This window comes from Microtus pennsylvanicus, chromosome 2, assembly GCF_037038515.1.
Source record: "Microtus pennsylvanicus isolate mMicPen1 chromosome 2, mMicPen1.hap1, whole genome shotgun sequence".
NCBI lineage: Eukaryota > Metazoa > Chordata > Mammalia > Rodentia > Cricetidae > Microtus > Microtus pennsylvanicus.
The window spans coordinates 67,167,744-67,190,671 of record NC_134580.1 but is presented as its reverse complement, the minus strand read 5'-3'; the positions used below and the strand labels follow the sequence as shown (position 1 = coordinate 67,190,671).

The following is a 22,928-nucleotide window of genomic DNA, read 5'->3' as shown; positions in this document are numbered from 1 at the left end:
CCTGGAGGGACAGGGCTTCAAGTCGAGCTTTCCCGTCAAGCTAGTAGATAGCGGTTCCTGTGTGCCTCCCTCCAGAGGTCGCTGCCCTGTCTACACGTCCCTGGCATCTTGCCAACAAGAGTTTCTTGGGACCCTGGCTCCGGTCTTGGTGCACTTAGTAGGGCCTTTCTCGTGCATCATGACGTGAGGAGGTGCAAAGAGGTGGGCAGTCTCCACTCCTCATGGTGACCCAGGAGGACCCGAGAGGACTGAAAGGTGTGTTCATATACATATATACATGGGATTCCTCTGTGGGGACTTAGGAAAAAGGATTGTCGGGATATGGGAGGGAAATTGAGGCCCAGAGAGAGAATGTGATTTCAATCTGTGCTCAACAGCTGACGTGATTTAAGAACAGAACTGTGACATGGGAAGGGGAAGTTGCTCCTTAGTGCCAGTTCCTTGTGCCTGCGCCTCATTCCACACCTCTCAGCCCTTGAGGCAACCATTGTGGAACTGAACATTTCATCCTTTCCCACTCGGGAAGTCAAAGAAGGCTTTGCACAAGGGTTGATGTCTGAACTGTTCTGAAAGATCTTTGAGTTTTCTGACAGGAGGGGAAAGTGCAGAGCTCTCTAAAGTAAGAGCAGGAAGAGAAAGTAAATTTAGGCTGTTAGGGTGTAGATGGGAGCCTTGGACACGTGCGTGGATAGACAGACGCAGGGTGTGATGGGCGAGAAAATTGGCAGAGTGTGGTTCTATACCAGATGACATATCTTGAGATTTATTGTAGAAAAAAATCTTCAATGTCCAGTACACAGAGGTCAAGAAAGGCTTTGTCTCCTATGACAGAAATAGTATCATGGGGTGTTAGTTTTGTCCTTGTAGAGGTCATTTGCTTTGAAAAGTTTTGACAGAATGAGAACCATGAGATAGGAGGAAGACATAAGAAGATATACCCATGCCAGTGTTGTTGGCAAATGCCTTTAATTCCAGCACTCAGGAGGCAGAGGCAGGTGAACCACTCTGTGTTGAAGGCCAGCTCGGTCTATCAGCCTAAGTTCCAGGACAGCCAGGACAATTGGTTTTTAAACATCTGGGTTTGCATGACTACACGCGGTGACTCAGGGTTGGAGGCTTCCAGGGAGCAGCTATCCAGGAGGAGGTAACTGCTGGTAGATTTCATTCTTTCTAAACTAATTTTTAGGGTTCTTAGGATAGCAGTATTGACCACTCTTAACTTTTTAGTTCCTTGGAAACCAGGAGTTTCAAATAGCATGGATTAGATTAAGAAAAGGATGTTGAAACCCTTTGTTACTTGCAGTCGTTGCCGAGAATAACACATCTCATCCAACAAAAATGAAAAACAATCAGGGAACTTATTTACTTTCAGCTCCAGTGAAGAGGCTTGAGAGTAAGTGGTAGATTAGATCATCAAGCCTCCTGGTCTCCAGGTGTGAGCTGATTTTTAGCAGGCTGCAGATCCACAGTCACTGATTCAGGAGTAGTTTTGTAAACAATTAGTGTGATCTCAGCTAAGACGTTTAGACTAGACCATTCTCCAATTCCCACAGAATTCTGCAGAGATGGTGGTGTTACCCACTGCTTATTGACGCTGTTTTGCATACGGAGAGTCTGCTGACTGTGTCGTCTGTCCCAACTTACAGGTAAGTTATCAGGACTGACAACTGTGCTTGAGAAGGAACCATCTAGCCCAAGCTTACATTATTTTTCTCCAAATGAGAACATGGTCTTGCTTAAGTTCTAGAAGCAGGATTTGATTCACTAAACCAACCACACTGCTCCTTCCCAAGATGCTCAAAATTGTTCCTGTGTTCTATAGGACTTGAGAAAATGCTGGATGAAATAACACAGAAGTGATTTTGGAGTCCTCCCCTTGACCCATATGTTTCCCATAATCAGAAATTCTGTTTGTTGGTTAGAGATGCTGCCATTGCCTGTCCAGAGTCATTCGCCACTGGAGAAAACACCTGCCCCACTGAGCTCTGCCCCACTGCCCTCTACTTTCACTTGGTACCTTAATTTGTTTCACTTTTTGGTTTTTGTTTTTGATCTATAAAATAGACTAAAATGATAATCATGTCAATCTTCTTTTCTCTTTTTTTTCTGAGGCAGGGTTTTTCTTTGTAGCCCTGGCTGTCCTGGAACTCCCTTTGTAGACCAGGCTGGTGGCAAACTCACAAAGATCTGCCTACCTCTGCTCCCTGAGTGCTGCGGTTAAAAGTGTATCCCACACCACCTGTCTCCATGTCAATCTTTTTATAATACATTTTATTAGCATGTCTTAGTTGTACAAAATAATGGGCTTTATTATGACATTTGCACATATGTAGATAATGAACTTTGATCATATCACCTGTTACCATTTCATGTCTAATCAGGTGTTAATCATATTTCTAGTGATCGTTTTTGTTCTTCTGGCCTCTTTTCGTTTGTTCCTTTTTTGAGTTTTAAAAAAAGAAATAAATACAAATGTGTAGCTTGGTTAAATTCCCCTCTAGAACAGTGGTTTTCAAATTACAGCACACATAAAATCCCTGCCCCCCAGAAGCTGGTTATCATCTGCTCTACTCCTCTAAACATTTGAATTAACTCAGCCTTCTTGTATTCTTCTTAATTCTGATGTAGGCAGCCTGTAGACTTACTTCTATTCAAAGTCTTTGATGCTAAAGATGGATTCTGCTGATGGGCTCTGGCAGCTAGTAATAGTGACTGCTTTGCCTTGCTTAGGGCTTTTCCTTAGTAGGACTGGTTTGAACCGTTTGAAGCCAGCTTCTTTTTGTTGTTGTTGTTGTTTTTGATTTTTGTTTGTTTTCTGAGACAGAGTTTCTCTGTGTAGCCCTGTCTGTCCTGGAACACTCTCTGGCTGGTCTTGAACTCAGAAATCTACCTGCCTCTGCCTCCTGAGTGCTAGGATTAAAGGTGTGTGCCACCCAGCTGAAGCGAGCTTCTTCCTTGAGATTGATGTCCTTTCTGCCCTCTTAAAATTTAATGCCAACATGTCTGTAGGTGAGCAGAGGAGGTAGGAAAATTTCACCTACTTGTGGACTGATGATCCTGGGAGTTGGGAATATCTCTGTACATGGGGGTGTGTGACTGGGTGATAAAGCACTTGCCTAGATGTATAAGACAATGGGCTTGATCGCCTCCACCACAAAAGAATACCTCTCTCGTGTACTGTCTTCTGTATAGTGGACAAGAAAGTACAGTAAAGCCTTAAGGGGAAAGAAACAACAGAAACTTAAGTTCAACTAACAAAGATGCTACTTAGCTAGTTACTTTTTGTTTGTTTTGTCTTGTTTTTTGTTTTTTCAAGACAGGGTTTCTCTGTATTGCCCTGGCTGTCCTGGAATTACCTCTGTAGCCCAGGCTGGCCCTCAACTCACAGAGATCCACCTGCTTCTGCCTCTGAAGTGCCGGGATTAAAGCATGTGTCACCACTGCCCAGCTAGAGTTAAGTTTTATCTAGGACTTTATTCCAGATACACCAAGTGCCTTCAGTTGATGAGCCATCTTGTCCTAGCCAGAGGTTTTTGTTATGAAAAGAGTGGGCTTCAGATGCATGGATCACCATAATAAGCCATTAAAAAAGCCTATTAAAATGAGTAAGTTTAAATCCCCAGCACTGCAAGAAGAAGTTTATAGTGAATGTAAAGGTGGGCTAGTTGCTAGCAGTGTTACCACGTACGGACAGGGTAGGAGGATTTCTTAGTACCTTGGCTTTCTCCAACTTCAGAAGTACGCCCAACATTTCAGCAGAGAGGACTGCAGTGTTCTCATCAGTACTTTGTACAGTGGTTCAGAGACGGTGAGAAATTGTGTCTTGCACTGGACCAAAGATATTTTCCAAGCCTTATTTTAAAGCTATAGTTAAGGATCAGACAGATCTGGACTTAAATCTCAGTTACTGGTCCTGGCTGGGTGGCCTTGGATGAGTTATGCAATTTCTCTAGGCTTTAAAATTCTGTCAGAATGAAGACATGCTATGAAGTGGTATCAGGAGAGTAGGCTGGGTAGGGAAATTACAGTGTCCATACACAATATGGTGCTTTATACATTATCACCGAAATAAATGGTGGTGACAGTTAGTGCTTCCGGACTCAAAGTGTCTGATCAGGAAAGTGTGCCCTCAAGGGAGTCTTCACGTGCTTTTGGCTATTTATGGAGACAGGCATTGCACTTCCTGGAACAGGGACAGGAGTGAGAAAACTAATTTCTTTTTGTCTTTTCTGTTTTTGTTTCTGGTGTGTGTGTGTGTGTGTGTGTGTGTGTGTGTGTGTGTGTGTGTGTGTGTGTGTGTGTGTAAAGTGGGCAGCAGATGTTTGTAATTCTAGCATTTAGGAAGAAGAGACAGGAGGATCAGAAGCTCAGTCATTTTTGGCTAGAGAGTAGATTTAAGCAGCCTGGGCTACCTAAGATTCTGTCTCAGAAAAGAAAACAAAAAGTATTTCTTCTCATTGGAATTCTGTTCTCATTTCTTAGCGAGGCCAAAGAAGGGGGAAGAATTATTGTGGAAGTTGAGGACAAAGTGGTAAAAATCAGGAATTTGAAGGTAAGTCTGAAATTGTGTTTGTTTTCTTAGGTACGAATCTATGATTAAAGGTGACTCTGGGGTGAATATGTTTAATATATTAGAGAGCAGGAGATGTAAGGATTGTGGGGAAAGCTTAGACCAATCATAAAGTAAATAAACAACAAAAGAATTATGCTTAGAGTCCAGAAAATGTGGCGTTGTAGTCCATGCTGTTAAATAGAATAGTGCAGCTGTTTTGGAAACTGATAAGAGCTGCTTTGAAACCAAATCCAGACTATGTAACTCATGCTGGGGGCAATTTGTATGCCTATGTAACTCACCTGGCCACCAATTAAACTTTATCCTGAGCCCCTCAACTGATAATACTTTATCCAGGTCATTATTGGGAATTTTAGTATTTGTCTGATAATGCAGGGTTTGTGTTGGCCATAATATGGTCCAGGTGTCAGACATCAGCCTGCAGATCCCAGAAGGGAGTTGGTCACTAGCCCGAGTCTTGTTCAGATTTCTTTTTCCACAACCCTGCTTAAATTTGGAGCTCAACTGGGCAGACACGGGGAACGTCCTTCCCTGCTCCTCACCCTGCCCTCCAGAGTCAACTTCCTCCATCCTTCCTGATGCAGAAGATGAGCTGGTTCTTCTTTTGTGGTCCTTGAGCAGTGGAAAGAAACCAGGGAGGTGATCACGTGATCGATGCTGTAGTTAGCTTGTGATGCAATGCCAGCCTTTCCAAGAGCTGAGGAAGCTGAGGCAGAGTGAAGGTCATCTAAATCCCAGCCCTCAGAGCTCTGGTCACCCCCCCCCCCCTTACTTCCCTGCTGTGATTTGTTTCCTCTTGTCAGCAGCTCCTGTTAAAGGAGGGGTCCTGTGAAAGTTTAAGCAGGAGCTCCTGGAGAACAAAGGGCCTTCCATCCCTTGCCTTCTCTCTTACTGCCCTTGCTAGTTTGTTGTAAGATCTCACACTCTTGGGTCTAGAGAATAAAGTATGTCCAAGAGGAAAATTTAAAAGCAAACTTAAAAAATATTATTTTATGTGTATGGGTGTTGTGCCTGCATATATGTCTATGTACCACATAGGTACCTAGTGGCCTAAGCGGCCAGAAGAGGGTATCAGATCCCCCAGGCCTGGAGATACAGATGGTTAAGACCCACCATGTGGGTGCTGGGAATCAAGCCCAGGTCCTCTGGATGGGCTGCCAGTGCTCTTAACCTCCGAGCCACCTCTCAAGCACCCAAGGACAGATTCCAGTTTGCCCTCTACACACTTCCTTAGCTGTTGGCTTCCCTAAGGTCAGTTGTTTATGAACAAGCTATTCATTATGACATCCATGTTCTTCTGTAGATTTTGAATGGCTAATGTCAGAGCTACCTTCCCCTTTTCTAACTTTCTTCTTGTCTAAAATGTGTTTTGGGTATATTTTCCCCTTAACCTTGATATGGGCACTCTTAGTGCTGCTTCCTCCTCAAGGAGCACCCTCTGTGGCCATGCTTTCCCACTTGGAGCTGACAGAAGACAGTGGAGCAGCCAGCACGCAAAGCTGTGCGTGCTTACCGACTGGTGATTTTGTAGCATCCTGGCCATTTTATACCAGCGAACTAGGAACTCAGGGTGTGCACCAGGTGTCCATTCTTCAGTTTCTTGTCTCTGGAGAGGATGAAAATGCAAAAGGCATTTTATCATAGGAAGATCATTAACTCCTGAGTGCCACAGTTTAAATACCAAGACTAGGCATGTCTGTGAAGAATGCCAGCCATTCTACCCAGTACCCAGGGCTCAGCATAGTTCCACGTTTTGGCCCTACCCTGTGTTCAGCAGCTATATTATTCCTGGTTATTCCATTTAATACTATTTCCAAGTCACTGAAGGTAGATTCCTGAAGGATCCCAGCGAAAGCTCCAAGGTGATGAAATCTGCAGCACCCAGAGGCTGTGCTACTCATGCTGTCAGTCTCCTCTATAGAAATGCCTCGGGAAGAGCGAGTGATGAAGATGTCCTTTAAAAGAGCCTGTTTCTCCTGCACTGTCCTGTAGTTCATGTGTTTGTGCGCAGACACAGGCTTGTGTCATGGTCATATTTAGTTCCTGGGTCTTTCTTTGTTCCTAGTGAGATGGAGATAGATGTTACCTCTCTTCTTTTGTGACTGTCGTAAACATTATAGTGATAGTCCAGGTCTCTGTAATCATCAGAGAGCATAATTAAGGGCCACTGTCCAGATTCCAATGATATGACAGGAAAGACACTGGATGCTGTGTTTAATTTTAGGTGAACAGTCGACCAGAGAGGTCTGGAGACACCCGGGAGAAGGTTGTAGCGTTTGGTTTTGATTACTGCTATTGGTCAGTCAACCCGGAGGACCCTCAATATGCATCTCAGGAAGTGGTAATGTCATTTTCCCTCTATTCTCCTTTTTACAAATGTTTGCTGTAAATTTACTTTTCAAGGTCATTGTGACAGTTGCAAACTTAAAGTACTCTAACTGCTACTTTTAACTTTGAAAACTCTCAAATGAAAAGTGGTTTTCGAGAGGAAAACCCTCAAATACATTGTGGAATGTTTAAAGTTATTTTAATGATAGCATTAGTTTTTATAACTGGATACTTAGGTAAATTAGCATGGAATCTGGGTGATGAGTGTATTTTATGATATGCTGGTTAGAAACTAATGTTTTAATCTGAGAAATGGTAATACGTGGCATCAGTTTCTTTTCTTTCTTTCTTTCTTTCTTCTTTTTTAATGTGGCAAAGAGGTGGAAAAAGACTGCTTGGTGAAGGTGTGGGAACTTGACTAGTGTCCGTTTCAAATCTGGGCCTCAGAGTGACTAGGAGTGGGGCTTAGTGCAGGTAGTCTTCTACTATTGGAATAGGTCAGTGTCTTAGGGGTTTTTATTGCTGTAAAGAGATACCATGACCATGACAACTCCTAAAATAAAGACACGTAATTGAGGTGGCTTGCTTACAGTTTCAAAGGTTCAGTTCATTACCAGGATGGAGAGCATGGTGACATGCAGGCAGATAGATGTGATGCTGGAGCTGAGAGTTCTACATCTAGACTTAGAGGCAACAGGAAGTTGACTGACTGTCACACTGAGTGAAGCTTGAGGAAAAGACTTCAAAGCTGGCCCACATAGTGACACACTTCTAATAGTGCTACTGCCTTTTGGGGCCATGTTCTTTCAAACCACCACAGTTAGTAAGGCTCACCTCAAACATGGCATACTTGTGTCTGTGTATATATGACTTAGATGTTAACAAAGTGTCACCATTCATAGATAGCTGTTAGCAAGATGTCACTATCTATAGACTGTAAAGTATCACTATTAATAGATAATGGTTAGTAAGATTTTAGCATTCAGAGATACCTGTGAACAAGGTGTCACCATTCATAGACAGATGTTAACAAGATGTCACTGTTTATTGGTGGATGTAAACAAGAATGTCACCTAGGACCTGAGCAGTGTTGGCGTACACTTTTAATCCCAAGTGCTGGCACTTGGGAGGCAGAGGTAGTCAGATCTCTGAATTGGAGCCCAGTATGGCTTATATAGCAAGTTCCAGGCCACTTACTCAGTTGAGACCCTGTCTCAAAAAACAAACAAACAAAACAGATGTTAATGTTAGTAATTCACAGGTAAATGTGTGATGATGACTAATTTCAGTTGTCAGATTGATGAGCTGTAGAATCACCTGGCAGACTGGCGTTGGCAGGCCTGTAGGGATTATCTTGGATAACGGTCAGGTAGGAAGAGCCTGTCCCTGAGAATGGTACCATTCTGTGGGCAGGAATCCTGGGCTCTATAGGAGAGAAGGTAAGGTGAGCACCAGTGTTCATAGTGTCCCACCTCCAGACTGGATGCTGTGTGACCAGCCACTTTCAGCATCTGCCATCTTTCATTCCCTGCCATGATAGATTGTACCCTGAACTGTGAGCCAAATAAACTTTCCCCCATTCTGTTGTTTTTATTAAGGTATTTAATCATAGCAACAAGAAAAGTAAGAGCGGGATCTGGGGATGGTAGTGCACACCTTTCATCCCAGCATTCAGGAGGCAAAGCCAAGGATCTATGAGTTTGAGGCCAGCATGGTCTGCATGGAGAGTTCCAGGGCAGCGAGGGCTATAAGTGACCCTGTCTCAAAGAAGAGAGAAAGAACACATCTGTCTTTATTCCATGATCCTTTATCCTATAACCCTGGTGTTACTAGCTTCCTATTATTTGTAATTTTTTAAAATTACACTTATTTGCTAGGCAGTGGTGGAGTACACCTTTAAGCCCAGTACTCGGGAGACAGAGACAGGAGAATCTCTTTGAGTTTGAGACCAGTCTAGTCTACAAAGCCAGCTCCAGGACAGGCTCCAAGGCTACAGAGAAACCCCATCTCTAAAAACTAAATAAGTAAATTATGCCACACACATATAAGGAGGCCAGAGAACAATTTTTAGGAGTCTTTACTCTCCTTTCACCTTGTGGCCCCAGGGATCAAACTCAGGTCTTTAGGCTTGGTGGCAAAAGACATTTCCTACTGAGCCAACTCCACAGCCCTAACTTTCCATTCTTAAGGAAGATCTTCGTTGATAAAAATTGTATTTATACCCTATTAAAAATATTTGGATGTTCAGCCAAAACTTTTCATCAAAATTGATCTGTTCTCCCTGGTGTGAATCTGCACTAATGCTAATCTGTTTATACTCTGAAATTAGACCCACATTTGAAATAGGCACAGATACTAATTTACTGTCTTACTTTGAACAAGCTACTTAAAATCTCTATGGCCTATTCTTATTAGTTATGTGTGTGTATTATTACCATTGTGGTAGTGAATATCTCAGAATTACCATATGATGAATTATTTGTTAAAGTACTTATGTTCATTGCCCACCTAGTAAGTTGATATGTGAGTTTTTATGTGCTTTCGCTCAGATCCTGGCACAGTGAGCAACCATTCTCTTACAGCACATGAGAAGCAAATACGTGCTTTTTCTTTTTCCTTTCTTTATTTTTATTGAGCTATACATTTTTCTCCCCTCTCTTCCTTTCCTCTCCCCTTCTACTCTCTCCTGTGAGCCCCAAACTCCCAGCTTACTCAGGAGATCTTGTTTTTTTCACCTTCCTATGTAGTAGATCCATGTATGTTCTCTATTTAGGGTTCTCTTTGTTGTCTAGTTTCTCTGGGTCTGTGTCCTGTAGGCTGGTTTTTCTTTGCTTTATGTCTAAAAGCCACTTATGAGTGAGTACATGCTATATTTGTCTTTCTGGGTCTGGGTTACCTCACTCAATATGGTGTTATCTAGATCCATCCATTAGTGCACACTTTTTCTAACCCTTCTTTGAAGCTGTGTATTTCTCCTGGGACCAGCATGTTCTGCTTGGGAAACTCACCTAACTTCCTCCTGGTGATGAGCAGCTGTTGGGGCAGGAGTTCTCTGCTCACACACATTTGAAGTCAGGAACGGTACTTATAATGCAGTGGTCTAACTGTTTTTCAGTTTATATACATTTAAATAATCTCAACTTTTAGTAAAAATTGCCTTTTTAGAATTGCAAGCATATCTACAGAGATGACAGGAGAAAGAATTTGTTTTCATCTTGGTTTTGTTTGCTCTTGCTTGATTGGTCCTCCTTTCTCAAACATTTCCCCTTAAATCAGCATCACATTTGATGTGTCTATTTTAGAGGAGACAGATAATCACAGTGTGGTAAGTACTATGCTTTTTTACTTGTGCATTGTGTGTGATGTACATGTCTGTATGCATATATGTGTGCATGTTTGTGTGCACAGGAAGGTATGCTTATTTGCTGGCGTGTGTGTCTGTATGTGTGTTGGAAGTATATGTAGGCCTGAAGTTGACCTTCCTCAGCTGTTCTCCACTGTTTTATTGAGGTAAGGTCTCTCTGAACCCAGGATTCACCAAGTCTAGCTAATCTACACCTAGTTTATTGTAGGGACTCTCCCACTTCTGCTTCCCAGATGCTGGGATTACAAGGGGTAACTACACTCTCCCAGCCTTTCTTCTCTCTTTTTCTTCTTCCTTCTTTTTCCTCCTCCTCCTCCTCCTCCTTCTTTCTTCTCCCTTCTTCTCTCTTCCTTCTTCTTTTTCATCATCTTCTTCTTCCTCCTCCTCCCCCTCCTCTTCTCTTTCTTTCTTTCTTCTTTTTTTTTTTTAGTGTGTGTATGTGTGGTTTTTTTGAGACAGGGTTTCTCTTTGTAGCCATGGCTGTATTGGTACTTGTTCGGTAGACCAGGCTGGCCTCAAACTCAGAGATCTGCCTGCCTCTGTCTCCTAAGTGCTGAAATTAAAGGTGTGCATTACCACCACTGGCTCCCACTTTTTTTTTTAGTTAGAGGTGCTGGGGGTACAGATTGTGGTCCTCACACTTGCATGGCCATCACTCTGTCCATTGAGCAGTTTTCCTCAGTCCAACAATGTGGAAAATAACACACATTTTACCCAAGCTTTTCATGAAATTTCAAGGGAGATATATACCAGGTGTGGTAGCGAATGTAATATTATGTACCCATATTAATCCCAGCATTTGGAAGGCAGAGGTGGATGGATCTCTTGTGAGTTTAAAGTCAGCCTGGTCTACATAGTCGTTTCCAGGACAGCTAGAGCCTATCTCAAAACAAAACAAAAAACAAAGAGAGGGGTGGGTAAATTGTTATTCTCAATGATGGGAAGAAAGTATAAAAATTTTTGTTCATATTATAGAAGATGGGGCAGAAGGAGTGTAGGAGCTGGAGAAAGGAGCTGAAGGGTGTGGGACACTGGCATCCAGGCGTGACAGGGCTGTTGTACTCTTAATCTCATAGCAGGTGTGATTACTTACACAAGAGCTGGACTACATTGAGCCTGCCAGAATTGTGTTGTGGGAGGGACTCACGGGGCCCCCATGCTTACTTGAGAATTTATAAGCAGTTATCAGTGGTTAGGGAGGGAGAGACACTGTCTTCAGTGGTATCGCCACTGATAAACTGCACGGTCGGTCCACTAAATCATTGAAAATAAGCAAAAAAGGGACAGACACATGAAATTAGAAGGGGAGCTAGTTAGGAAGAGGGAGTATAAGGGAGTTAGGGTGAGAGGAAAAAGGCAAGAAAGATAAACAGGGGAGAATGTAATTGGAATATATTATGTACCCATATGAAAATTTCATAATGAAACAAATTATATATAGGTAATATATGCTAATGAAAACATTTTAAAATCTGATTAACAATATGATTGCTTAGTTTGTAATAAGATAGAACCTAAGTCTGTAGATTCTCTTCCAAAAAATGAGAGAGACATTCTTTCCTAAGATTTGAAAGTAACACACACACACACATACACACATTTAACCTCAGCTCTTTGGATTTCAAGAGGATCTGATTTCTCAGAGCATCATGTGAGTCACTAATTTAACTTGGGAGTTCCCTCTTGGGTTTCATTCTGTCCTTCAGCCAGGAGTCTGTAGGCCATGTAGATGCCTATAATAGCTATGAGTGCAGTCCGATGCAAACTTGTCAACTTAATTCAAATGTGTGAGGTGTGTGTGTGTGTGTGTGTGTGTGTGTGTGTGAGTGTGCGACTGTTTGACTGGTTTTTTTTGTAAGTCAATTGCACAGTTTAGTATGTAAACTTTGTAGATGTCAGTATTGTGCCAACAATGTCAAGAAGTATTCAATGTATTCCATCTAGTCCAAGGTGTATGAATCATCTGGCTAAGGCTGGCCTCAGTATATCATGTACGAGATTCATGGGGGACCCTTGGTTCAGTTGTCTAAATGTCAATAGAAATCTCTCTTGTTTCTGCAGAAAGACATAGAAGACAGATAGTATTTTTCAACTATGAAGCAGAGAGTATGGGGTATTTATATTTCCTCTCCCTCAAAGACTGAATGCAATAAAAGCCTGAATTCCAATAGTGACAGTTTGTCCAGGCATCACTCATAGTCTGGATTTTTATTTTATTTCATTTTTGAACAGGGTCTCACTATATAGCCCTTGCTAGTCTGGAACTCTGGATATGTTAGACTAGCCTGCTCTTGAACTCACTGATATACACTTGCCTCTGCTTCCCCAGAGCTGGGATTAAAGACATGGGCCACTGCACCCATGGATTTTCAAGCTGTAAAAGGCAGAACCCTGGGGTGATGTGAGATTCCCCTCTGTATGTTGTGAATATCATTGGTTAATAAAGAAGCTTCTTTAGATCTATTGCAGCGCAGAATAGGGCAAGGTGGGAATTCTAAGCAGATAGTGGAGGAGAGCAGACAAATCAGGAAGATGCCATGTAGCCACCCAAGGAGAAAGATGCCTGTGGGAACCCGCCAGAACCTTGCCACTAGGCCATGACCTCGTGGTAATGCATGGATTAATAAAAATGGATTAATTTAAGATGTAAGAGCTTGCTAGAAATACGCTTGAGCTATTGGCCAAGCAGTGTTGTAATAATACAATTTCTGTGTGATCATTTCAGGCCTGGCTGACCGGGAAATGAACAAGATGCCTCAGGCTACACTGGGGAGTTCAGGCAGATGTGGAATTGAGCCCTAAAATTATCTTAGTTTATACACGGTCTCCTAAGTAACTGTCCCTCAGGGATGGAAGAAGCAAGCAGAAAAATGTGCTCATTTGCCTTACACATTTCTTAGAAATAGTAGATTATTCCTTTGTCTCTCATTTCATTGTTCAGCTCTTATTTCTGAAGCTCAGCATTTAGGTATAAGACAGGTGCTTCTTAGGGATACTCACTGAGTTTACACAGGAGGAAGATTAATACAGCTTCTATGTAGCTGGGAGAAGCAGCGACTCTGTTGAGATGGAATTTGACAAGAATAGAAACCCTTAATTACTCTCTATTATTCCTCTCATGTTAAATTGGTCATCTTGTTTGTGGTGATGTTAAACACAGACATGTCATGGTTTCAGGCTGGTATGATTTTTCCTTCTGTCCACATCCATTTTAAGAAAGTAAACAACTTCTTCCTTCTCTTCAAGGATCTGGAAACATTCCATGAAGTTTAGTGATTCGGTTTCAGGGTTTGGAAAAGTCAGAGTTAATTCTGGAAATGTTTTCATAACCAACTTTCTTCTATAGGGAGAAAATAGGACTTTTGTTTTGTAGAGACAGAGTCCCATGTAGCTCACACTGGCCTTAAACTTGCTGTGTGGACAAGCCTTCTGCCCCTACCTTTCAAGTGCTAGGATTATAGGCTTGTACCATCTTGCCTGGGTTCTTAAAATGCTGTTGTTGTTTTGAGATAGTCTCTCACTGTGTAGACCAGGCTGGCCTCAAACTTGTTCCTGCCCCTGCCACCCTCATGCTAGGATTACAAACCGATTGAGGGCCACCCTGTTCTAGGTAGACTGGGTATTTTAAGTTCTGTTATATCATTTCTTCTCCATGGCAGTCCTGGAAAGTGTGGAACCTAGATTTAAACCCAGGTCTGCTGCCTCAAAGTCTTGACTTTTATACTAGATTCTCCTAAGTGCTGTATGAACTTGCCCCATCTCCTCACTCTATGATGCCCTCTGATATTTGAAGTGTGAAATGAAGTATCTGACATTTAGAAGATACTGGACTGTTAAGTCTTACAGTAGTGTAGAAAGAACCAACGGTCATGAATGAAGGACATGTTATTTTCAGGCCTGCTTAGTGACTCCTCTCTTTCTGAGAAGTGGAGAACACCACCTGATTTTAGTTCTGTAACCAGAGCAAGTGTTTGTCTATGGATGCAATCAGGATGTTTTATCCTAAATTACCTGAGTACTTCAGTGGACTTGAGTATTCTGTGATATAGAGACAAATAGTTTGTACTTTATAACAGTGAATGAGAATGCTACTTACTCCTTTGTGACCCAGGGGCTAGGTGTTGAAGTGTAGCTGGAATGCTCCCACAGGCGACTAGGATCTGTGTCACAATGTAGTCATTGTGCTACTTTCTTTTCTTTCTTTGAGTTTTGCGACAGGGTCTGAGTGTGTGGCCAAGGCTGGTCTGGAACTCATTATATAACCCTGATAAACCTTCAGCTTGCTATCTTCCTGTCTCAGCCTCCCGGGTGCTGAGATTCCAGGCCTGCACTAGCTCATTGTGCTTTCTTCCTAGTATAACCCAGCACTCCTGGCTCTTGTCTTTCCAAGTAGGTTCTCTTTCATCTGTCTTGTACCCTAGGGTGTCCAGTTTCAAATCAGAGGGGGAACGAACGCAAGTCCTCCAGAATGAATCCAGAAGACTTTTAATATATATGATGCTTTTGTTTTGGTTTGGAGACAGAATTCTCCTGTGTGGCCTAGGCTGGCCTCTTACTGAGATCTCCCCACCTCAGCCTCCATTTGTTCCATAAATAGGTGTTAAACTAGAGTTAGTTTTGTATAGTTTGGGATGGACTTGAAGTCTGAGAGCTGAAGCGGAAGAAGTGACTTGAGGCCAGCGTGTTGAGGAATTGTGACTAGCGTGCAGCCGCTCCTTCTGCAAAGGCTTTAAGGCTGGGGGAGGGGACTATGGCTTTAGTCAGGAAGTTGTACTGTAAGTGGGATATCTGAGGCAGATACCCCACAGGTCATCACAACAATTAATCTCTTAAACCAAACCTAAAAATGAGATGAGCTTCAACTGGCCTTGCTAAAGTATAAAACCAGTTCGCTTGTGTCTCCAGTGCTAACATTGGCCTCGTGAGACCCTTTAGACTAAACAAGATTAAAAACAGGAAAATATGCTCCTAGCAGCATAATTGGCAGAAAACTTTTTCCACATAGACGCAATCATCTAGGCTTGTTTTCCTTCCCCGGTGTATGTGTATGTGTGGTGTGCAGACATGTATGGAGGTTCACGGTCATGTGTGTGTGGTTGTGGTGTCTCTTTCTGTGTGTGCACACTGGCCCAGGGTTGATTTCCAGTGTTTTCCTTAGTCACTCTCTGCCTTACATACTGAGGCAGTCTCTCCCACTGAACTTGGATTCAACTTTTTGCCTAGTCTAGCTGAGGATTCCCTTTCTTCCCTTTCTACGTGCTAGCATTACAGGTGGTCTACCACACCCACCCAGCTTTTTTTGTTCTGAGAACCCAAACTCTAGTTTTCACATTGGCCTTGTCTGGTGAATACCACTCAGCCATATTTCCAGCTTCCTTCTATACAAGTATTTGCAGCTCAAACGATATGAAACAGCTTGGTCCTACTTGACTATGTCTTGGTGCTGCTGGACCAAACCCATTGAAAACAATGCTGAGGAGCTCTTTTGAGTACACTGGAAACAGTGCTGTATGCAAGACTCTAACGAGCATCAAACATGTGGAAAGGAATTCAGGATTTAAAGGAAAACTACTGAACAACCATAATGTAATTTTATTCTGCATATATTTTGTGAGCATACCGGATTCAGTCCATTGTTATACATTCATTTATGTGCACTGTGTTGCTTGTGGATGCCATGTCGGAGCCTCAGCCTTAAATGAGCATCCTCTGTCTAGTACTTCAGGGGCTTGCCTAGGGTTTTCTCGTGATGGTGAACCCAGAGAATCTCTATAGCCAGGGATCCAACTCCCAGGACCACTGTTTTACATGCTATCCTCATGAGAGCAGTGGTGGAGGGACAGTTCCATTTGAGAACAAAGGAAAGAAGGGACAAAGAGTCTAAAGGCTAGGAAGGCAATGCTTATTTGGCTTGGTTTTGTTTTTCCTTTCTCCCCAGCTGTGATGTTATTATGCCTAAATAAATACTGTGTTGGGGAAAGTTTTGGAAGCACTAAGACTATGACTCAGACTCTCTCTGTCACCCTGGCCTTTGCTCACAACTCTCATCTGGCTCAACTCAATATTATGAACATGTTTCTTCAGAAGATAACTGTGTGGTCAAAAGGAACATTATCACCTGGTGTGCTGTAACTCCATTTAATATATATATATATATATGTATATGTATATGTATATATATGTGCACGCACACACACATACACATGTTACTTTAGTATTTTAAGATGCACTCGCAAAATAATATGTGGCCTTTTCAGACATTCTTAGCATTACCTATCTCTCCTTTCTCCCTCTTCCTCTATGTTACCAACATACTTTTAATATTGTCTGGGTGGTTGAGATACGTGCTGAGAAATGGTGTTTTATAAAGTTTGATCTGTGCAACAACATAGATGAACCTTGAATAGTAAGTGGAGAAAAATACCTTTTTTCTTTTTTCATCCATGTTGTTACACATAACAAAATTTTCTTTGTTTCTAAAAAGTTTCCTTGTGTAAAAAAAAATTTCCTTGTGTGGAGTTAATGGTTTGTCTATTAATTAAGTTCTACTCACCTCCCACCCCATTTCCCCTAATTTGTAGGAAGACTATAGGTTAAAATACATTTAGACCTTTCTCTGTAATTAGATGAAGCCATAATTTACTGTGGTCCATGTTTGCTGTATTTTACCAATAGGTTATTATCTTTATTGCATTTTGGGTCATCCACAATTTCAGTTTTTATTTTTTTGTGATTGAAGGGTTATCGGTGATTTCTTCATTTCTGTACTGTCTAATTGTCTTATATTATTGATAGTTTTCTGGCTGAACGTGATTGCCTTGTCATCTAAAGAATGCAGCGCGCTTAGTGGAAGAAAATAAGCGTGTTTACCTTGCACTAACATTTGAGTCCTTTTTCTTCATGTATTTGATTTTCCAAATTCCATTAAGTTAATCCCTCACAGTGTAACACAGTTGTTTATACAGTTTAGACATCTTTTCTGTTACACAACCTACCTGATTTTCAAGGCTCCATTCTGGTTTTTCCTGAGTCATTTTCTGCAGCATGAATAATAAATACCAAGAGACAGATATTGGGGTTCCACCTGAAGACTAGAAAAGCAAAAGCAGCCAAGCCACTAGAGAGCTCTTACCTCTTTGAAATCTTCAGACTGAAAGAGAACCAGTCCTCGTCTGCCTTATATTCCTCTCTAGTGCTGGGATTAAAGACGTGCACCACCACTATGCAGCCTCTATGGCTGACTAGTGTAACTGCTGGATTAAAGGTGTGTGCCACCACTGCCTGGTCTGTATGGCTGACTAGTGTGGCTGCTGGATTAAAGGTGTGTGCCACCACTGCCTGGTCTGTATGGCTGACTAGTGTAACTGCTGGATTAAAGGTGTGTGCCACCACTGCCTGGTCTGTATGGCTGACTAGTGTGGCTGCTAGATTAAAGGTGTGTGCCACCACTGCCTGGTCTGTATGGCTGACTAGTGTAACTGCTGGATTAAAGGTGTGTGCCACCACTGCCTGGTCTGTATGGCTGACTAGTGTGGCTGCTTTTCACTGACCTTCGGGCAAGCTTTATTTATTAAAATACAAATAACAGTTCATCACTGAGAGAAGTCAGGGCAGGAACTCAAGCAAGGCAGAAACCTGGAGTCAGGAGCTGATGCAGGTCATGGAGGAGTGCTGGCTGCTTGCTGGCTGCTTACTGGATTGCTCCTCATGGCTTGCCCAGTTTGCATTCTTGTAGCACCCAAGATCACCAGCCCAAGGATGCCACCACCCATGCCAATTAATAGTTTAGAAAATACACTATAGACTTGCCTGCAGGCAGCTCTTATGGAGGCACTGTTTTCAGTTGAGAGTCCCTCTTTTCAAATGACTCCAGCTTGTGTTAAGATGACACAAAGCTATCCAGGAACTATATGGTTTTTTTTGTTGTTGTTTTTGTTTTTAGGATAGGCTTTCTCTGTGTAACAGCCTTTGCTGTCCAGACTGGCCTCAACCTCGCCGAGATCTGCCTGAGTGCTGGGATTAAAGACGTGCACTAACACTGCTGGGTCCATATGCACTTTTTACAATTACTTTTGCTATGAGTCCACTTGGTTAGAGAACATAATAGCTAACAGAATAAAAACCCATACAAACCAAAGCAACTTATCAGTGACAAATCCCTCTAGGAATATGTAGGCCGCCCCTATGCTTGGATGAACCATTGTTAGGAAATTGTCAGCAGTGTTGTTGATTCTGGTTGGATTTGAGAAAGGGATGTCTGAGCCGGGCCTGGTGACACACACCTTTAGTCCCAGCACTCTGAAGGCAGAGGCAGGCAGGTTCTCTGAGTTTGAGACCAGCCTGATCTACAGAGTGAGTTCCAGGACAGCCAGGACTGTTACACAGAGAAACCCTATTTAGAACAACAAAATAAAAAGGAAAGAGAGAAAGGAAGAAAGGAAGAAAGAAAGGAAGAAAGGAAGAAAGAAAGAAAGAAAGAAAGAAAGAAAGAAAGAAAGAAAGAAAGAAAGAGGGGGGGAGCGGGGGAGGGAGGAAGGGAGAGAGAGAGGGAGGGAGAGAGAGGGAGAGGAAAAAAGAACAAGGTCTATAGTGCTGTGCATTATATATGTTCCATTACTTGAATTCTTAAAAAATAAATAAAGGAAGTCACCTATCTATTCTTAATTAGTGTCTGCGGCAGACTGTAGTTCAGTGATTTATCTTAACTCTTAGACTATGATGTCATATTGTGAGGCACAATTAATAAAAACTCAGAGAAATTGGGGTTCAACCTGAAGACCCAAAAAGCAAAACAGCCAGCTACTGGCTCTTACTTTGACCTCCATCCAAAAATGGCGATCCTGCCTCCAGGAATCTCAGAATGAGACTGTGTCTGAGAGCTGTCTCCTCCCACTTTATAATCCTCCCTAGGGCCGGGATTAAGAGCATGCACCACTGGGATTAAAGACATGCACCACCCAGTTTCTATTGCAACTAGTGTGGCTACTGAGATTAAAGGTGTGTGTAAGGCTGAACAGTGAGGCTGTTTTACTCTCTAATCTTCTGGCAAACATTTATTTATTAAAATACAAATGAAATGCCACTATAGTATTGCTGCCTGGGGGACCAGCCTCCAAGCAGCACAGGGTTCAAAGGGCAATTCACAACATTAGACTTTTCTGTCTGAGGGTGTTAAGGAAAAAGACACTCACTCAATCTCTTGATGCTTTCCTTCTTTATTCTTCTGTATTTTTTAAGGCCCATGTAGCAGCAGAAAGGTCCAGCCTCTTCTGATAGACTGAACTGGAATGGACTGGGCTTGGACTGGACCCCAAACAGCCATACAAAGACGTATTTATTGATTGTTATACAGTATTTCCTCATACCAAGGTCCCTAATCTAAATTTGCACATCTTACTGAAGACCATCACATGCCTCCATGATTCTAGTCATTCACTATGCATTGTGTGCAATACACAATAATACAAGAGCCTCAAGTGTACCTGAGGTGTCTTGTGACCAAAGTCATAGGATGGCCACAGGACCCTTTGGCAAAACATTCACTGTTTTCTACAAGGATTCTTCAAGATGAAGGTACTTCTGAAATACGGCTGTTCAATCCAATATATCTACCCCATACAGTGACTGTGTTAAATTTCTTACAGAGTACAGGTAAAAACGCTTTGTTTCAGCTAATGATGCACACCGAGACCCGTGACTATGTCTTTTGGCATTAGAGTCTTTCAGCTCTAAGATTAAAGGATTTTGAGCCAGCCTGGTTCCTGGGACTCAACTGTTTCTCTTAATCATTAACTTGAGCTATGATCTAGGCAGCTCCTTAAGTGACCCCTTACATAGACCCCTGTTGTGTGACGTTTCCTTGTAGTTACTTTTATTTATCACAACTCTGTATTTTTAATATTATTATATAATATATTGTATAATGTAACATTATTATTATCAATTAAACAGTATCTGTTAGAGAGAAGTCATTTTTTATTATAGTCTACAGGTAAAAAATGTCCAGTGAGCAGGATGTTTCCATGAGATAAACACATTACATTACAGGCAGTAGGGCATCTCCCCACACCCGATTCACACCAGAGAAAGATAGCAACAGCAACATGTAAAGGCACAAGAGAATCAAAAGACATCCTGGAGTCTGTAGTCTCAGGGCCTTGCCTCACCCACCAGAGAGTCTCCTACTGATGGGCTGACACCTCGAACCCCAATTGTCACCCGCTGCTCCCCTGACATGGCTTATGTCTCATTGTGTTAACATGGGTGGAGTGGAACATGTCTTATCTCCCTGTTTTCCTCTTTCTAAGGTTGTGGCTTTTCCAGGATCTTCTGATGAGCTAAGCCTACCAGCTCTTGAGGAGTGGGTACTGTATCTTTTTGTTGGTTTTTCTAGATAGGGTTTCTCTGTAGCTTTGGAGCCTGTCCTGGAACTAGCGCTTGTAGACCAGGCTGGCTTTGAACTCACAGGGATCTGCCTACCTCTCTCTCCCAAGTGCTGGGATTAAAGGTGTGTGCCAACACCGCCCAGCTGTGGTACTGTGTCTTAGTCTCCATCATTCTTGACTGGAGCCCTGATCCTGTTGATATTCTTCTATCATCAGCTATAGTGCTTTCTTCAGTGATACTTTCAGAGAACACATAGGCATTTGGATAAGGACATGAACGAAGTAACAATCTTTGGTTTTTTTCTCTCTCTTTACTCTGCTCAGCTGAGCATAAACTGTGGGTAGTAACGATTACCTAAATTATTCTATTATTAATAAAAACTCCCGAGTCAGATATGGGGTTAGAACCAGATTGATCAGGGGCAGAGAAGTAACTAGTGACCTCCTTTCTGTCTCCTTCCTTAATCCAAAGAACACACATCTTTCTAAGCATCTCTCTACTACTTCCCATGTCTCTCTATATATCCTCAGTCCTCCAAAACCTCTATGGCTAATTTTGGTCAGCTATTAGCTAGCTCTGGCCTCGAATACAAGGTAAACCTTATTGCCACAGCAGAGTGGTAGTATGAACAATTCTGCAACAGGGCAGAAATAAAGTTTAGATTTAGGTGTGGCCCTTCGCTGTTTCCACCTCTGTTCTCACCTCCTGCCCCAGGAAGCTGGAGTGTGTGGAGGATATTTCAAATAGTGAATGAATGGTAGTCAATTCATCTAATCTAATGCAGCAAAATATATTGCTTCTTCAGACTCAAGGAATGTCACCTGGCCAGACTTTAGGAGGCAAGCAAGACCTCTCCCAATTTTTAACTTTGTTAACATAGTTTGTGTGACTAGAGAGAGCTACAAGAGAGACCATGGGAAGGATCTCTCTTGAACAGAGCTCAAGTCTTCACAGCACCCTGAGTTCTTTTGGCCTTTTGCCTAGACCATGGACACATTAAAAAGCAAACAGAAGTAATAACGGCCAAGAAGCCTAAGTGGAGCTGCTGGAATACGAGACGATGTAGTCTTGACTTAGCTCCTGTCTTTACCTGGTTGCCCCCAGTTTCGCCTGTGACAGCAGTCTGTGTGATAGACATCTTACAGCTGGAGAAACTGGAGTTTACAAAATGCAAGGAACTTGCCTAGGATCACCAACTTTGAAGCACAAGACTAGGTGCACACCACAATCTGGAACCATACTAGATGTTTCACAGAATTGAAAGGGAAGTCAATAAAATAATCAGGAAAGCACTGGGGCCCCCGCGGCAGCAGGAATCGCAGGCAGTGCCACACAGAGTAGGCTGGCACGAGCGCCATAGTTGACACTTCCGCCGCTGTGCTGGGCACTCCTGGAGAACTTGTCATCTGCTGTTCTGCTTTTGTGTCTTTCTTCGGGAAGTCAAATGGGACTGTCTACCTGCTTGGCAGCCTCCTTGTGTGTGTCATTGTTCCAGCTGCCAGCAAGTGAAAGGGCTCCGAGGTGGAAAACTGGGTTCTGCTTCCCACCAAGACCAGCATCGGTGGTCAAGAGTGTTAGGATGCTGCCTGGCAGAGTTCAGTTGAAATTTCAGGAAACCTAGAAACTTAAAGTGCAGTTGCCACATGAGGATTACTGGTGGTTTCTGAATTAGTCACAAAATCTGACCACAGATGAAGCGATTGTCCAGCAGAACCTACCAGCTATCAGGAGCAGTCAGAGGAGCGACTGTCAGGGACAGCTCTCTCTAACTTCTAGCTGGTCCTGTGGGGTCTTCAGACCATGAGTCACCTTCTTGAGCAGTGTTTCACTGTAACCACCTCATTAGCCTTAGTGAACATTTCTCTGTGTATCAGGAGGAGCAGGTTTTTGCCTTTTTATCTTTGTCCTGCCTTAGGCTCTTTTGTGTTAGACTACAGAACACTGGGGCTGAGATACTGCTCAGCCATTTGAGATACTTACTGCTCTTTTAGATGACCTAAGTTTGGTTTCTAGTGCCTGTACCAAGTAGTCATAACTGCCTGTAGCTTATGTTCCATGGACTCTGATGCTCTCTTCTGGTTTCACCAGGCACTCACACACGTGTGCACATACTCCACATACTACATGCACCTACATGCAGATGATGAAAATAAATCCTTTTTAAAAGGACTAGCCCTGGGCAGTGGTCTACAAATCAAGTTCCAAGACAGCCAGAGCTACACAGTGAAACCCTGTCTTGGGGAAAAAAAGAAAAGAAAAAGGACTAGGAAACGTATT

The 22,928-nt window shown here is 42.6% G+C and overlaps 1 protein-coding gene and 1 long non-coding RNA gene across 2 annotated transcripts in view; one reads left to right on the top strand and one right to left on the bottom strand.

Moving 5' to 3' along the window:
- LOC142844236 (uncharacterized) overlaps positions 1–22,928 on the top strand; it is a 35,434-nt gene that overhangs the window by 4,950 nt on the left and 7,556 nt on the right. The window contains exons 3-5 of the mRNA XM_075962558.1: positions 1,554–1,646; positions 4,483–4,552; positions 6,798–6,914. Of these exons, the coding sequence (XP_075818673.1) occupies positions 1,554–1,646; positions 4,483–4,552; positions 6,798–6,914 (280 nt within the window). The remainder of the gene's footprint in view (positions 1–1,553; positions 1,647–4,482; positions 4,553–6,797; positions 6,915–22,928) is intronic.
- On the bottom strand, positions 4,597–6,174 carry LOC142843618 (uncharacterized). The gene is made up of 2 exons (XR_012909670.1): positions 6,087–6,174; positions 4,597–5,279 (listed from the first exon to the last, which is right to left on the bottom strand). It is a non-coding gene; the product is annotated as an uncharacterized LOC142843618 (long non-coding RNA).